The sequence below is a fragment of the Montipora foliosa genome, chromosome 7, assembly GCF_036669935.1.
Source record: "Montipora foliosa isolate CH-2021 chromosome 7, ASM3666993v2, whole genome shotgun sequence".
Lineage (NCBI taxonomy): Eukaryota > Metazoa > Cnidaria > Anthozoa > Scleractinia > Acroporidae > Montipora > Montipora foliosa.
In genome coordinates this window covers 17,606,268-17,623,767 of record NC_090875.1, presented here as the reverse complement: position 1 = coordinate 17,623,767, position 17,500 = coordinate 17,606,268, and the positions used below count along the sequence as shown (strand labels likewise).

At 40.0% G+C, this 17,500-nt stretch overlaps 1 protein-coding gene across 1 annotated transcript in view; it reads left to right on the top strand.

The window, feature by feature from the left end:
- Positions 1-17,500, top strand: part of LOC138010942 (uncharacterized) — a 37,735-nt gene that overhangs the window by 11,571 nt on the left and 8,664 nt on the right. The window contains exons 3-8 of the mRNA XM_068857951.1: positions 532-615; positions 958-1,019; positions 2,474-2,577; positions 8,294-8,356; positions 9,335-9,363; positions 17,201-17,280. Of these exons, the coding sequence (XP_068714052.1) occupies positions 532-615; positions 958-1,019; positions 2,474-2,577; positions 8,294-8,356; positions 9,335-9,363; positions 17,201-17,280 (422 nt within the window). The remainder of the gene's footprint in view (positions 1-531; positions 616-957; positions 1,020-2,473; positions 2,578-8,293; positions 8,357-9,334; positions 9,364-17,200; positions 17,281-17,500) is intronic.

Genomic DNA, 17,500 nt, shown 5'->3' with positions numbered 1-17,500 from the left:
ATTTATTGTGAGATTTCATGACAGTTTATTCACAGGTTTTTTCACAGGTTTTTTTAGCATATTTTCAGCAAAATTTCTTCACAGGTTATTTCACAGGTTTATTCACAGGTTTTAAAAGTGAATTTTCTTCCTATTTTGATCACATGTTTTTTCATATGTTTTTTCACAGGTCTTAAAATTCACAGGTTTTTTCACAGGTTCTAAATTTTGTGATTTTTCCACAAAATTTAGCCCTTGCAAAATTCACAGGTTTTTTCACAGGGTGTTTCTGTGTCAGATGATATTTCACAGGTTTTTCACGGGTTTTTCACAGGTTCTCATCCAATAGAGGCCAGTTGATGATTAAAATCGTCTGGTGTTAGACAGAGTAAAATCTGTCAATTAAGCCTCACTCCCAAGAGTGAATGGTATTAATAATGCATGATTGTATACACACCCTAAATTGAGAAAATCAGTTGTTTTTCTAGTGCATCACTGAGTTCATTTAATTGTATTGGCATTAAAACTTAATAACTTTTTTGCTATCAACAGGTGGTGTGGATCCAGATCAAGAAATGATTGATTTGCGAATGAATGCAATTCAACACAAAATTCTTATACTGTCTGGAAAAGGAGGTACACTACATTAATTTTAGCCATATTGGTTGAGGTACAGTATGGCTGGAAGTCATGCAATACACGTCACTGCAGTAGCAATTGAATTACACTATACATATGCATAGTACTTGACTGTGTAGCATTGAGTATTAATAAAAATTATGGAATATCTACATGTACTTAAGTAATTAAAAGAAAGCCAAAACATTGGATAGCTTTGGGAGGAGTGTACAGAACCCAGGCATTCATAGTGATGTTGTACTATCTTGTATGTATCTTTTCAAAAGAGCCTTTCGTTGGGATGAGTTTTTTTAGTTATTTCAGCTCTTATCAAGGTTTATATTCCTCCTCTTTTGGCAGGTGTTGGTAAATCAAGCGTAGCCGCAACTCTGAGCGTGGCCCTTTCCAATATGGGTAAAAAGGTATTAACTGTGATGGTGATGGTGTTAATGATTATGATGAGACAGGGTTTTCAATAGGAATTTTTAGTAGCCGACAAAACCTGAGGAGTGGGTGGAGAATGGACAACATGCACCAAAGATGTGCTTTCCGAGAGGCGAAGGCACGAGCTTGTAGGGGGGTCGAGGAAAATTTTGAAATTTGGGCCCCTTAGAATGCATTTCCTGCATTCTGGAGCACAAATTAGCCTTAAAGAGTATTTGAACACAACACTTAGTCTAATTATCATTAAATTGTGGCTTTTCTATTCATGGAGAGTACATTTGATGGCAAGACATACTTTGGGTTTTGAAAAGACGCTGAAATATTGTGACATAGCCCCCTTTAAGGCTCCTTTGCATTATGTACACCTGCGTGCAATGTATTTTGTCTGTCGTGACTGAAAAGGCCTTTTGCGAATGTCTTCTTGTCAAGCTTCAAAAGGGGAAAACAGAAATGGCAGCCGAAATTACTCAGAATTCAGGCGTCTTTTTTGTTTTTCACGAGCAAAACGGTCTTGATCCAAGGTTCGTGTTCTGTGCAAATGTTGCTCATGTTATTTGTAAAATTTGAAGTAACTTCCAAGGAAAAGTAGGCGGCAAGTTTACGGGCAATTGAAAACCCTGTGATAATGATGAATTGGCAGCAACAAAGATGACCATGGCAATGATGATTACAGCGGCAATGACGGCAACAATGATGATGATCAATAATGATGATGACTATGATGGGAGGGGGGGGGAGGGGGGGCAATATTAATGTCAATAGGATCAAGAGGCTCCTAGCTAATAGGCTATACTGAGAGAGTAGATAATATAATTATTTTACTGCACAATGTATCTGTACAATGAGATATTAACAAAATTTATCTTAGAAAAGAAGATGATATTGGATCCTGTTCCATGGAAAATTGAAACGTAAAGAAACATCAAATTTTAGGGTTGAGAGTTTTAAGTGCAGATTAGCTTCCAATTCCATCACATAGGTAATCTTTATCAAGTGATTGAATTTATAGACACTCGTTCGTGTAACAAAACAACCTCAGGCTGGTGGATGGTGGGGAGCTTTTGAAAACACTTTTGTCCTGAACTTTGAAACTTTTTTAGGTACCCTATTTGCAGTTAAGTTCTAAATCAGGAGTGTCAGCTAGCTCATTGTAATATGAGATGAATTGGTGGAGTTGAGGTATAAATGCATGGTGTGGTAGCTTAAGCAGTATTCTTTTTCTAAAATTAATAATTACAGTTTTATCGTAATTATCAATTTAGGTGTAAAAATATGAATTACATGTAGGCTAACATTGGAGCTGTTGTAAGATTTGCAGTGGGGTACACCAGACCTTTGTATTGACTGCAGGCATCTTCATAGATCATTAATAAATATTATTGTTGCAGGGGGAGCTCAATATTCAAAGATATATTTTTGGTGTTTTATAAAGGTTGGCCTGGTAGACCTGGACATTTGTGGTCCCAGTATACCCAAGTTAATGGCAATTGACGGGCAACAAGTTGTAAATTCCCCGTATGGGTGGATGCCTTTGAGGTAAGATTAGTTGTTCTTTGGCATGAGAGGGGAATTCTAAGGTTCTTGCAATTTGATTGGTTCCTCATAGCAGGCAAGAAGTTCAGATTAATTTTGTCCAGAGATTTAGGTAATTAGATGCATGCTGATTTTGATCAGCGTTACAAAGTGTTCCCTTGCCTTTCAACGTCACTCTTCAGCACTTCTTGTTCTTCTGCATCACTCCTTTCTAGGAATACATATAATAATGTTGCAGTGTTTGCCAATAATTTATTTCTTTTCCTCAAGTAAGGATAAACCACTGCATTAATTAAGCCCCACCCAATTAATGACGCCAACAAAAAGAGTTGGTCACAAAACTACATGTAGGCACAATTAAGCGAAACATTTCTAAATCGGGGCTTGGGCCTGATTACTGTTGAGTTGTGATTCTTATGCCAGATGGCAACAAAATAATATCTAGAGAAATCCCGGTAGCTCATTTTTTTTGCCGTGTGATGATTGAAACTCAAAGCTTCGTTTTCAAATCCAGCCTCGGCCCATGTAAGGTCATCCGGATGTAAGAATCCAGAATATCCTTGTGTGTAGAATCTGAAATCCAGGGCCTTGGAATCTCGAGTCCATTCAGCTGATTGGAAATTCTTCGAAAATTTTATATCTGAGATATGACACGTCAGGAATCCGGATTGTAATCCACAGTGCACATGCAATGCAGAATCTAAGTCTGTCTTGGATTGCCTTACATAAGGCGATAAGTCCAAAGTGTGCAGAGGGCGTTTTTGCTCTCATTTTCTTTTTTCCTTAATTATATAGGACTAGGAACTGTTATTATAATATTATGATTACAATAGATTCCAAGCTACATTGTAGATGATGATGTTATAGACCTTATTCATAAATGGCGGTCACATTTATAATTCTTTTGTCCACCTGCAAACTAGCCTACCAAGCCTCATTTTAGAGCAAGAATTCTTTTCAATTCACTGTATGGTATAGAGGCTTGGTAGGCTAAGTTGCACTTCGACAAAAGAATTATAAATTGACCGCCATTTATGAATAAGGTCTATACAAGTGATAATCCTTTTTTTCGGTTTGGAGATCGTGTTGACAAAGGAACAGTTTTATTCAGTGAGCTTCCACGGACTCAGGCTTCTTTGCCTACTACTGTTAGCAGCTCGAGCTGTTGGCGTTCGAGAAGATAGAGACTGCGTGAACTTCAGAGGAAAGAGGATTAAATAAGAACAGTGTACAGTGTACAGTTTTCAGAGGAGTTAAGGAGGTGGACTTGTAGAAGCACAGTGTTCACTGTACCCATACCACATCATTTCAGTTTAATAACTGTGTAATGTATATGAACAAAAGGTGATCATCGGACCTTAGCTGGACAATTTAAGGAAATTTCTTAGTATTGCATTGCTCATCCCTACTGCGGACGATTTTCGCGTCATTAGCGCGCGCACATGAGCACGTGCGCATACAAAACGTAAGAGATTTCGCTTAAACTAAACCCGATAGCGAAATAAATGCTCCTTTTCTCTCAAACGAGCACGGTGACCCCCGATTTTTTTTTTCAGGTATTTGCTAAGAACAGTCTAATAAAGAACATATTTGAAGAAGAAAAAAAGTTTGATAGTAGAACATAATTTTTTTTTGGAAAACAGTTCCGTACTGGGTGTATTTTACCCAAGGCGAGGACTTCAAGCTAACCACGGAACTGTCCCAAAAAGTGCACTATTCCCACAACCAGGGAATCAAAGACGGCGTAAATGAAACAATACTGCTTATGTAAATAAAAGAAGCTTTATTTTCAAAATAAAATTTTGTGTCTTTAAAGTAACCAAGAGTTAATTCTGTATGAAGGTGATTCGAATTTTTAACGCGAAAACAGTAAAAATACCCCATTTTAAGACGCTGCTGACGCGCAAACAAGCACGGTGACCCCATTTTTTAATTGCATTTTTTTAATAACTTAAAAATAACTTAAAAACTTATATAGCGCATGCTTCATGACAGAATGATCGCGTGCGCTTAACATGGATTAAAATACCAATAAAATTTATCAGTTCATATAAGCTAAGAATATGTTCATAAATAGATTTGTAAGTTAACTTAAGATTAATTACATGAATTCAAAGTGCCAATAAAATTGTTAATTCCCGTAAACTAAAAATATGCTAATTTAAAATAATAAGTTTTAAGTTGACTCTTAAAATTGTTAATTGTGGTGGCTTTCCTAATGAAGGAAGGAAGTGAATTCCAAACGTGAGGGGCAGCCATACTAAAAGAACGGTCACCAAGTGTAGAATAAGACTTACGTAAAGGAAAATTTAAAAGTAATTCGTTGCCAGATCGCAAAGAGTAATTTGCACCGGTCTTAATGGAAATAAGATCACTTATGTAGGACGGCGCTAAGCCACTGATTGCCTTGTACGTTAAAAGTGCTATTTTGAACCTGATTCTGTAGATTATAGGAAGCCAATGAAGTTTCATCAATAATGGGGTAATGTGACAGAATTTACTTTCCTCATAAACTAATCTGGCGGCCGAGTTTTGGACCCTTTGAAGCTTGGATAACTGGTAGTCAGGTAGACCATACAATAAGCTATTGCAGTAATCGATTCTGCATGTGACAAAAGAGTGCACCAGTGTTGCGGCCGCTTCTTGCGTTAAATATTTTCTTATGCGTCTTATATTGTGTAACTGAAAGAATGATGCACTACAAAGATTGTTCACATGTTGGGACATATCAAATGTAGCATTGAACCAAGTACCCAGATTCCTAACAGATCTGGACTTGGTTATCAGATGATTTCCCACTCGTATGCTAGTTACATTGACTTTAGCTAATTGCTGACGAGTTCCGATCATAATAAAGTCAGTTTTATCGTCGTTCAACATAAGACTATTGTGCTGAGTCCATTTCTTGATGTCAGCAATGCAGGCCTTCATGGCACTCACAGCAGCATCTTGACACAAAGAGTTGCTCGGGCTGAATGAAAGGTATAGCTGAGAATCGTCTGCGTAGGAATGAAATTCAGGTAGGTGAACCTCAACGATATCAATTAAACTGCTACAATAGATGTTAAATGACAGCGGGCCAAGACAGGACCCTTGCGGAACACCACAGTCGAGATGGAATGACTTCGATAGTTTATAATCAACAGCTACCCTCTGCGATCGACCAGATAAGTAGGAGCAAAACCATGATAGTACTGTACCTCCGATACCAAGCTTCGACGTCATGCTCTCAAGTAGAATTTCATGATTCACTGTGTCGAACGCAGCACTGAGATCTAACAGCACAAGAAGAGTAACATGTTGCTTATTCATGTTAAGAAGGATGTCATTACGGACCTTTAGTAAGGCTGTCTCAGAACTGTGATGGCATCTATATGCAGATTGGAGAACTGGTTACAAGCCATGGCGAGACATGTGAGACTGCAGTTGGTCCGCAACAGCAGTCTCTGTCAGCTTGGAGATAAAGGCCAAATTGCTGACAGGGCGGAGATTCTTAAACAACATTTCGGTCCCGGGTTTCTTTAGTAGGGGGGTGACTATTGCTTCCTTCCATTTGTCGGCAAAGTGACCGCGCTTTAAAGACATGTTGATAATTGTCGTAATAACAGGTAGAAGCTCATCTAAGCACTGCACAACCATTACAGTTGGCATGGGGTCCAAGCAGGAGGACTTCTTGGCCGAGCGGGATATTAATTTCCTGACATCATCCACAGAGAGAGTATTAAACTCCGTTAATGAAACATCAGCACTACGTGAAACAGTAGAATCAACCATGGAAAACGATGAACTGCTGGTTTCCAACTTCGAGTGGATGTCTTTAACCTTCCGAAGGAAGAACTCTCCAATATCATTAGCAAGTGCCGAAGTGTCAGTCCCATCCGCTAACGATAGAGTCTTAGACTCAGAAAGTAAGGACTTAGCTGCTCTAAATAATTTCCGTTGGTCAGTGCTGTTGTCGTGGATAAAGTTGCTATAATACTTGGAGCGTGCACTATTCATAAGTTTAGTGACGTAATTCTTTTTTTATTTTAAACGCCGCAAAATCCGCGAGTGACTTGCTAGCCCGCCATTTACGTTCAGCTTTTCGCTTCTCTCTGATTGCTGCCTTGATATCACAGTCAATCCAGGGAGCACGTGGCCTGTTTACAACAGTTCTTTGATTCAAAGGGGCGTAACGATCTATCAGCGACGATAATGTAGAATTATAGCAATTAACCAAGTCGTCCAAATGTGCGAAGTCGTCATTGCAGAGGGTGGAGACTGAGAGATCTTCCTTAAGTGCCACAACATCCACTGCTTTATATTTCCTGTAAGTATATGACTTAGAACTGAATTGAGGTTTAATGGAATTTAAAGAACAGAAGATAGGCGCGTGATCAGAAAAAAGAAAGCCAACCTTCGGTTGACATAAAAGGACCTTGTCAGACTGACGCGTGATAACTAAATCAAGGGTATGATTGTGTTCATGTGTTGGACCAGTCACGTGTTGCACAAGGTTCATAGACTCAAGGGTGTCCAAAAATGCAGCAGAGACAGCGTCGTCTGGGTCGTCTACGTGTAAGTTAAAGTCACCGACGATGAGCAAAGACTCAACTGATAGTATGATACTTTCCAGGTATGTCGTGAACTCGGTTAAGAATGACCTATCTGTGTGCGGATGCTCTCTAGAGTATGGAGGATGGTAAACAATCACAAGTCTAGTGCTAAATGACCCAGATTTAACAATAAACTCAGCATACTCGAAGGATGTCATCGTAGTGCATCTGATCTTTTTTATGGAAATGTCGCCTCTGTAAAGGAGAGCAATTCCACCACCAGGTCTGCTGGGGCGCGGTTGGTTAATCAGTTGATACCCAGGTGGAATTATCCCAAGTCTTGCCGCGGAGTCGCTTTCAGTGAGCCAAGTCTCAGTTATTGCCACTAAATCAGCCGCAGAATTGACTACAAGTTCAAAGAAATCAGCGGACTTTGATTTAACGGAACGAGCATTGACAGAGCAAAGGGTCAGAGGTAAAACTTTGCGGCTTCGGTTAGATATGCCAGCCGAACAGTTCACCGTAATTAGATTGCCGCTGTTGCAGGATGCATCAGGTCTTACCGAACAATGACTGCTAGTTTTACGGGTCGATACAACGGCTTCTATACGTTCACCCAAGGGACCAGGGTTTAACTTGAAAACAAGATCGCCAATTAGTAATAAACGAAACGTAGCCGTAGAGTTGTTATAATAAATAATCCTTTTTGATGTCCACCTTTTTCGCCTCCTGTAAGTGTAACTCGGCGTGATCCTTTTGTTCCCTTGAAACTATAGCCCGTGATTGCAGTTTCTATGAGTGTCATAGTTCAGCGTCAGTGTAATTTCTTGGAACAAAGGCCGATGATTGCAAATTCCAAGACCATTGTTTTAATGTTCATATCATGAATGTTAATTATGCCAAGTATCCAAAAAAGTTTGATAGTAGAACAATTTCAAGGGAATTACCTTAAGCAATTGTCTCATATAGACACCAGTCGGTGAGAAATTCACGTGGTGTCAACGGAATTCTAACCCATGAGCTCTGAAATGCCGGTGCAATGCACTACCAACTAAGCTAGTGGAAGCCACACAGTCGGGAGTATGTCAATACAAGTATATCTGAACATATGTCGGATCAATAATTATATGTGCTTGACTTTCATTTTTTATACAAGACAACTTTTAGTCTTTTCTCTCATTTAGATCTCCTCATTTTGATGTCAAAGTTATGTCGGTGGGTTCCCTGTTAGAGAAAGGAGATAGCGCGTGAGTTGAACCTAAATCTCAAATTTTGATTTTTAAGAGTTAAGGCTTGCGCCTTGTAATGTAAGAAGTGACTACAGAACCCACACATTAAACGCGGTGATACTATGTCGCCAAGAGTGCAGCCAGTTGTCTACCTACAAGAGCAAACGTTTTTGCGAACGTTGACCGTGTAGCACTTAGGAGGGTGATGTGAAGTGCTAGTTGTCTACCTATATGAACCACGTGAGCGTTAGCCCTACTTATGGAAACGGGCCCACACAACTGCGGACAGAGAAAAACTCTGACGAGGGTGGGAATTGAACCCACGACCTTCGGGTAGATCTTAGAGTTAGATCACGGAGTCGGGTTAGATCATGCAAGAGGTCGAGTTAGTGGTCAAGGCACTCTTAAGTATCTGTCTTGAGGAACTTCAAATTTAAAGGAGCAAGGCTGGCGCAGTATTGAGATTACTCGCCTCCCACCAATGTGACCCTGGTTGGATTACCACTGACTCGGCGTCATATGTGGGTCGAGTTTGTTAGTCGATTCTCTACTCTGCTTTTTAGCGGGTACTCCGGGTTTCCCCTCTCCTCAAAAATCACTGTTTCATTTGATTTCTACCTAGTGTCTCCAATTGGTGTCCCAGAGCTAGAAGACTTGACACTTCAATGAAGTTTATTATTCGTCTTGATTGTCGTTCCTCCAGTCGCATAATTCTTGTACTTCCCAATTAAGACAAACAAAATGCTCGAAGCGCTTAAATAGACGTACTATTAATGTTTCTTCTAGCTCGTTCGAACTTTCCATGCAGTTGAGAGATTTAGCATCGAGTTTACGTGGAACGGCAAACGTCAAACTGCATGCACAAATGTCAGCCCTATGTTTGCCTTAAACTCCAAGCTAAATCTCTCTGATACTAGAATAACTGTGCGTCTCTTGCAAAGCAACAGCATATGGTATTGTCACTTGTTAAACAGAATTATCTCATTGTTTGTATAGGATTATATGGCGTGGTCCAAGGAAAACAGGTACTAATAGATGTCTGCCTGCAACAGTACTGTTACTAACCGCTCTGTGTTAATTCAGAGTCTCACGTGAGTCCATGAAACTTTGCATGCTAGTCCTTTTTATTATGGAAACCACCTCGCGGTTGTCTCAAAATCGCCTTGCATATTAGTGAAAAACACAAAAACAGTTAGTTAATCGTGCAAGTAGTACAGGCTCAAGTGAAACGTTGCAACTTCTTAGGGCGTTCAAGTCATATCACTAGGGAGTTTAAGATCTACGACGCCGACGTCGACGAAAACGTCACCTCAAAATATAACGTTGCACTATCGTAAGTTTCTCGCTGTTTGGTCATCTCGTTCGCATCTTACAATGTGGTCGAAGTATCCTAAAAATAAATTGGTACGAGCGGTTTCTGAACAAAAATAGAGAACGAAAGATTCACATTTGAACGCTCACGTTGTCGTCAAAACCTCAAATTTGGTGATTTCACGTCGTTGTTGTGCAGAGAACCGCACGTTTATGTGCTAATTATGCGTGCCGCACGTGCAGCACGATTATTTTTCCTCTTTTAACCAATGATATTGTTGTTTCGTGACGTTCTCGTTGACGACCGCGTCGTAGATCTTAAAGTCGTTACCCTCCCAACCATGATAAACCGCAGAAGACAAACCACAACACCGGGAACTACATGCTCTACTCTTTGCTCTTGGCATCCCACATTGAAGGGTCGTGAGACGGGACCAACGGTTTATTGTCCTTATCCGAGAGGACAGGAGAGTGCAATAATTTGCAGTTGTCATTACAAAGGCCGCACTTAATCTCCTCAGTTATTTTAAAACCCTGAGCGTTGGTTCGGCCGGAGTCGAACTCACGACCTGCCATATGGCAGCCCGATGCTCAACCAACTGAGCCACCGGTGTGTCGTGGTTTCATCGCTTTACAGCTTTATCTTTGACTTCTCGAGCAGTATTTTGTTTTCAGCTATTCTGAAATCGAGTTTGTAGCGGTAGTTTTTTAAGTCTTACGTCTTCCCTTATCCAAACCCGCCCTCCTTGTTTTTTTCTTTTCACTAATGATATGATATGATATGATATTTTATTATTTATGCACGGTAAAATCATCAGCTAAGATTACAAACAATGCTAAAATCTAAATTACAAAAGGTAAAATTTTAAAATGATTACAATAAAATACAATTACTATAATACTATATTAATTCTAAAGCTGCTTTGCATGAATCCCGTGCTTTATACTAAAATATGTCTTTAATCAGATTTTTGAAAAGCCCAAGAGACTCTGCTTGTCTCGCTTTGAGGGGTAAGCTATTCCAGACAGTAGCACCTCTATAGCTGAAGCTGTTTCTATAATAATTTGTCCGCGGAAACGGAACATTAAGCTTTCTTTCAGAGTCTCTTAAACTATAAACAGATTCGCGGTTTGTAAATTTAGAACATAGATATTCCGGTGCTAGCCCCTGAAGACACTTATAGACCATTGTGGCCAGCGCAATTTGTTGCTGGCTAACTAGATTTTTCCAGCCTAAAATTTTGAATAGCTCGCTAGCATTTGCATCGAAATTAGAGAAGGTCAAAACTCTGGCTGCTCTATTTTGCAGTTTTTGTAATTTGTCATGTAACGTGATACCACAGTTTCCCCAGACGACATTGCAGTAGTCAAAGCGCGGTTGAAGTAAAGCGTGATAAATAGAGCGCAATGTCGTCTGAGGAACGAGATGCGTTATACGTTTGAGGGCTCCAATTCCAGAAGCTACTTTCTTTGTCAGTTTATCGACATGGCTACTCCAGTTAAGATTATTATCAATAAGCACGCCCAGGGATTTAGCAACAGAAACTTAAGTGATAGGAGCACCATTAATCTCGGGAATTGGAGGATTTGTGAGAGCATACAACCTCTGCCTTGATCCAATCAGCATAAATTCGGTTTTTGTCATGTTCAGGGTAAGTTTGTTTGCTATCAACCAATTTTTAACATTTTCTAGATCATGGTTAAGTCTTGATTCTATGTCGCCTGTATTGTCACCCGCATATGTTAGGTGTGTGTCATCTGCGTACATCCATGGCATACAATTCGTTAGACAGTTTGGCAGATCATTGATATATAGCAAAAACAACAATGGACCCAAAATAGTCCCTTGAGGGACGCCGCAACTTAGTGAGCAAGTTTTAGAAAGTGATCCATTAATGGAACACTTTTGAGTGCGGTTGTCCAAATAGGACTTAAACCAGTTGTAAGAAATGCCATGTATGCCGTAATTATTTAATTTAGATAAAAGGATCTCGTGATTAACCGTATCAAAAGCTTTTTTTAGGTCTAGGAAAACAACAGCGTTTATTTTTCCTCGGTCAATGTTGTAAGCCCAAGTATCCGTAGCCCCAAGTAAAGCCGTAACGGTGGAATGAATAGAGCGAAAACCAGATTGGCATTTACATATTACGTTATGCTTTGTTAGGTACGCATATAATTGGTTATAAACTATTCTTTCGAACACTTTGGCTATAACCGGGATAACGGAAATTGGGCGGTAATTGTTTAGGTCATCACGTTCCCCTTGTTTGAAAAGTGGAGTGACCCGTGCACACTTCCAGTCGTCTGGGAACACACCTACATTTAATGACTGATTGAAAATATAGCACAGCGGTTTGCAAATAAGATCCGCGCATTCACGAATAAGTCGAGAAGAAATTTTGTCAAGGCCGACTGCCTTTGATTTTTTCAGTTTATTCAGCAGTGAAAATACTTCATTTGTGGAGGTTGGGCGGAACTGAAACTCCTTATCCGTGCTAGTGAGATAATTCAGATAGCTGTTGCCATCTGAAGAAGGAATATCACTAGCAAGTTTCGGGCCAATGGTAGCAAAATAACGATTAAATTCGTGCGCTATTTCTGCTGGAACTGTTACTGATTGCTCATTTACATTCAGTTGTTTCACAGACGTTTCCACGAAATTTCGGGAAGACAGCTCATTGATGATCTGCCAGGTTTTGCGGGAATCACCCTTATGCTCGTTTAGCATATTTTGATAATAAACTTGCTTCGCTAGCCTAGTCGCGCTATTGACTTTGTTCCGCTGTCTTTTAAAGTGAACCCAATCATTAGGATTTTTTGATCTAATTGCTCTGAGTTTCAAAATATCTCGATCGTGCATCTGTTTTTTAAGCTCAGAAGTAATCCATGGGGAACCCCGCGCGCGAACACGAGTGGTTCTCAATGGAGCGTGCTTGTTAACAATAGCCAAAAAGGATTCCTTCCATTCATTCCACATATCATTTGGATTGGAAGAATTGTTTATGTGATCCCAATCTTGAGATGCAACATCGCTACGAAATTTATCACGGTCAAAACTTCGAAAATTCCTATAGGTTATATTAGTGTGACCCTTACTCTGTCCATTAATGGCTAATTTTCGATTGACATAGACCATGCTGTGATCGCTAATGCTAATATGACGCACACCTGAGCATAACACCTTGTCAGGACAGTTAGTAAAAATTAAATCAATCAATGTTGCAGAAGTTTCGGTTATTCTTGTTGGTTCTGTTATGAGTTGTTGAAGACCATAAACATCCGTGATAGTTAATAATTTGCGTGTATCGCTGTCAAACTGGGATGCGGCCATATTGCAATTTAGATCCCCTAAAAGGTAGAATTCAGTATTAAGGGAATCCAATTTCCCAATCAACTCTTCAAAAGGTGAAAATATACTAACAAGCCAATTAGGTGGTCTATACCACGTAGCAACAATAAATGATTTAGAACGAGGTTTGCGTATTTCAATACAAAGGTTCTCAAGACTGTCCATGCAAAGATCGTTGCGCACCGAAAAGTTAATTGACTTTTTTACATAAAAGCAAACGCCCCCACCTCCATATGTAGTTCTATCACGTCTAACTATATCTTAACCAGAGATACTGACCTCATTATCGGTGATGTATTCATTTAGTTTAGTCTCGTTAATTGCGAGAACATCTATATCGTTACTTACGAGAAAGATCTTGAGTTCATCAAGATGAGTGGTCAATTTATTTATATTCAGCGAGGCCAGCTTAAAACCGCGTTTGGAGGGCAATACTCGAGAACGATCAATAGGATTTTGAGTCGGACTTCTCGATGACTCCTGACTGTTGCCTTCCAACGGCACGGCATTAATGGAAGGCATAGTAAAAGTTCAATGAGCTAGACCATGATAAAAATTCTTAAAAATACGCTTGTTACCTGCAAAATTCAGGTGTAGACCTCCACGGTTTAACCCCTTTTCGTTTATATTATTGTGTTCAATAAATCTCCAATCATTCTGACGACAAAACTTCGTCAAGTGCTTGTTCACCTCTGAGACTTTATCATTAAGCTTGTCCTTTCGTGTTACAAGTCCTGAGACTATGACTTGAGCTTCGGAAGACCCCTCTATCTGTTTAGCGAGATCAACAATAGCTTCTGCAACTTCTTTAGATGTTTTGCCGTTTTTAGCCTTCAGATCGTTTGTACCTACATGTAGCACCACTTCATCAGGCTGGAGCTCTAAATAAGGCTTTAAGTAATCTCTCATGGCTTTGGTTGTGGCTCCAGAAAATGACTTTACCACCACTCGGTGCCCTACTGCTTTCGCTAATTTCTTACCGTGAATATCCTTGACCATGGAGTCCCCAATCAATAGGGTTGTAAACTTACTGCTGGCACTCCTCTCTCTGCCGACCTCACCGCGTAAATCATCGTTAGCAGAAGTATCGCTTGGTTCACTAGGATTACTGCGAGACGACCTATATGACGCCCGTTTATGGTTTTGCCGTCGCCGGATGATTTTGTGTGTTGCTGCCTCTGTCTCTGTTGGATCATCTTGTGCATCACTAAGGATCTCAAACCTGTTACGCGTCACGATATTATTCTGAGTTGACATTTTACGTTGGTTGCGTTTATTACACCCAACATTCGTGCCCGAGTTTTTCACTTGATAAAAACACTCGTTCGTCTCTTGCTGGTGATGGGAGTCTTCTTCGTTCTTTTCTCGTAAAATAAGCCTTAATGCAAGCCTTAGTGAGTCATTTTCCTGTTCCAATGATACAGCACGATTTTCGAGAGACAAACATTTCTCCTCAAGTTCTTCGATAACTCTCTCTTTTTTGCATATAGATGATTCCAGTTTCTCACACCTCCCTTTGTATTCACAAAGTTCGGCGCTAACAGCAAATTCCTCTCGATTTTGGCAATTTATCGAGAGCAGATTAGAGTTGGCTTCTACCTTTTTCTGTAGAATAAGGAGGTCAAGTTTTATACCTTCCATTTCAGCAACTAATTCAGTATTAGATCTTTCTTGACTGGAAAATACTGGTCCCGCTTCGGCTACCCTTGGTTGATTAGCATAAATGTCGTTGGCTTCAAACAACAATGGATTTACTTGTTCGACCGTTGAAGAGACATTCGAGCCCGTTGAATCGGTTCTCCCTGCGTTGTCTCGAACAAGTTTGGTCAAGCTGCCTTTTAAAACGGGTCCATCTCGCCCCTGGAAGGCGAGAGTGAGTTGCTTTTTACTGTACCAAGTAATAGTGAGGTTGTTGACAGAGCTTTTAAATTGTTTCGAATTTCCGCCGGGCGACGACCATTTGCCTTGTTGTTTCAAACCCTTCTCAACGAAATGTTTTAGGGATTCAAGATCACTAATCCACGTTAACTTGTCACCTTTGAGCTGAAGGTATTGTAAATAAGAGCCGTCGAAGTTAAGCGGGAGAGACTCGTTATCTGTCATCTTGTCCTCGACAAGCACCACTTCAGAGAAACAGATAAAGAAGTATACCATGAGTAAGAAAATATGGTGTCGAAATAATCGTATCGAAGTTCTGCGTTCTTCCAAATGGGCTCCTATTTACAGCAATTCGTAAGTGCCACCTTATTCACCTCACTATCCCATGCCCCTTTCACTAAATTGACTCCGAAATTAATATTCCAAAAAATATTCCGGTCATGAAACGGTTTCGTTTTTCACTGCCGTTAATCGCTGTAAGCCGATTTTTATCCAATTTGTCGATTTCTGTTTTTATGTGTCCACCAACTGTCGCTGCAGACATGATTGGCTGCAGTTAACCTGTTCTAGGCTCTCTGTGGGTCTGGACGAGGAAAAATTGTGGCGAGGGCGTGAGAAAGTCGAGCGAAGATTGGGGTATTGGGATGACGGGAAAACCCCAACACATCAACATGTTCTCGAGAGTTGAATTACGATAACCATATAATGTCACCCAGAGCTTAATAAATGATAATCATAATTGCATCCCATATATACTGGTCTAATTGCCAGCACTTGTGGTAGCAGATGAAAAGAAAAAAAGTAAAAGTAGTCCCTGAAGATGGTTTGAACACGGGGCTTGGGCTAATAGGAACAGCTTGTATTCACTATTCACACGATGAACAAGTTACAAACTTTCTTTAACATTTGTTATTTGTTGCCTAGCGCCTAGAATAGGATCACTATAATTCAACAATGATTAAGCCTAACGCTGATTTCAAAATGGTTTACTTAGCTTTGTTTTAATGTGGCCGGACCTTTCTCGTCAGTTGTCTAAAGTAATTGGTTAGCGAGTGTTATCGCACGTTTGCAGCCCGATCTTATGGCAAATAAATTAGATTATTGTGTTTAGAGCGGTTTCAGTTGAGTGTCGAAAGTAATTGGCGAATTGTTTTTGTTTTGCATTACTTCACTCAGTGACTGGTTCAAAGTTCTCGCGCCCTTTTTTCAACCAATCAGAAGTGAAGCCAAAACCAATCGTGGCTTGCGAGTGCACATTTTCCCGCGCTTTGTGTCAGCCACGTGTAATTACTTCGAGTTTTGATTGGTTTACTGGATTGTCTCCGCCCTTTTTGATTGGCCAAAGTAATTACTTTGGTTTTGGTTTTATGACACTCGATTGAAACTCGCTTTAAGAAATTTGTCTAAGCAACCGGCGACTCGGTGGTTTAGTGGTTAGGAGCAGTGACAGGTGACGGGTTCGAGTCCCGAGTCCGGATATCTGGGTAGTGTTTTAAAAGAAAAAAATGTGCAATTCCCAGAATTCCTTTGAAACGGACATTTTCATGAAATAATGATAATCGTGTATTTAAAGCCGCTTGATACTATACGATTATCGTAATGCTAGTCTCGAGCTTGAGTTGAATACATGTAGCCCAATACACAAGTCTTCGCCCGACTTTTTCTCGCCCTCGCCACAATTTTCCCTCGTCCCGACTCACCGAGAGCCTGGAACAGGCTAGGCAGCCGTTGAATACGAAACTAATGGTTAAAAGTTGAACTTCAGATTTCACGTATTTATGAAAGGCACAGTACAAATGTCTGGTTAACTGACAACTTCACGTAATTCCATAGTCTAGCGGTGTAGCTTTCACACAGTATGCTTCTAAAGTCGATATTCCAGGTTTTTCTCAGTTTTACTTCAAAGAGCATATAGTAAGGCACAAAGTTATATAATTTTAAGTCTAATCAAATAGGAAGACCTGTTCTTATCGAATTCATTCTAGCCTAAAGGTATTTCAAGTTGAAAACAAGTGAGAAAATTTCTCTTTGGAAGCTCTCTTTGGTGTTCGGCAAATGGACTCTTGTTGCGGTAGGATGATCAAAGATTGTGGAATTAAGTGGTTCCATCGCGTGGAAGCAAAAGTGGCCTTTCTCTTTAGAAAACGGAAGAGAACGGGATTGTTAATGTTTTCTCGCGCGAAATTACAGTATTTAAATGTTGAACACCAAGTTGAAATTAAGAGGCAAAAGCGTTTCAGGGGCAAAAAACTGAGCTAATTCTAAGCTTACATAATTAAAATCTGTTCGGTTATTAGACAGCTCTACTTTCATTTTCTTACAAGGTTTGATCAAGCAGTTTTTGAAGGATACTTTTTGGGGTAGACTGGATTTTCTTATATTTGGTAAGTTGCAAAGAAGCACCATTAACCAATTAAAAGAAAAAAGGTCCAGTTTGCTGCTTTTGGGAGAAGCTTTTTCACATGACGTCACGGCCGCCATGTTGGTGTTCCAAAGCAAAGAAATGGCGGCCATGATGGTGTACCAAACTAATCCTCCGGGAATTGAACTCTATTTTTATGGAAATAATAGACCTTTTTACCGATACGGCGGCCATTTTGATTTCTATTGTTTCGAATATCTAT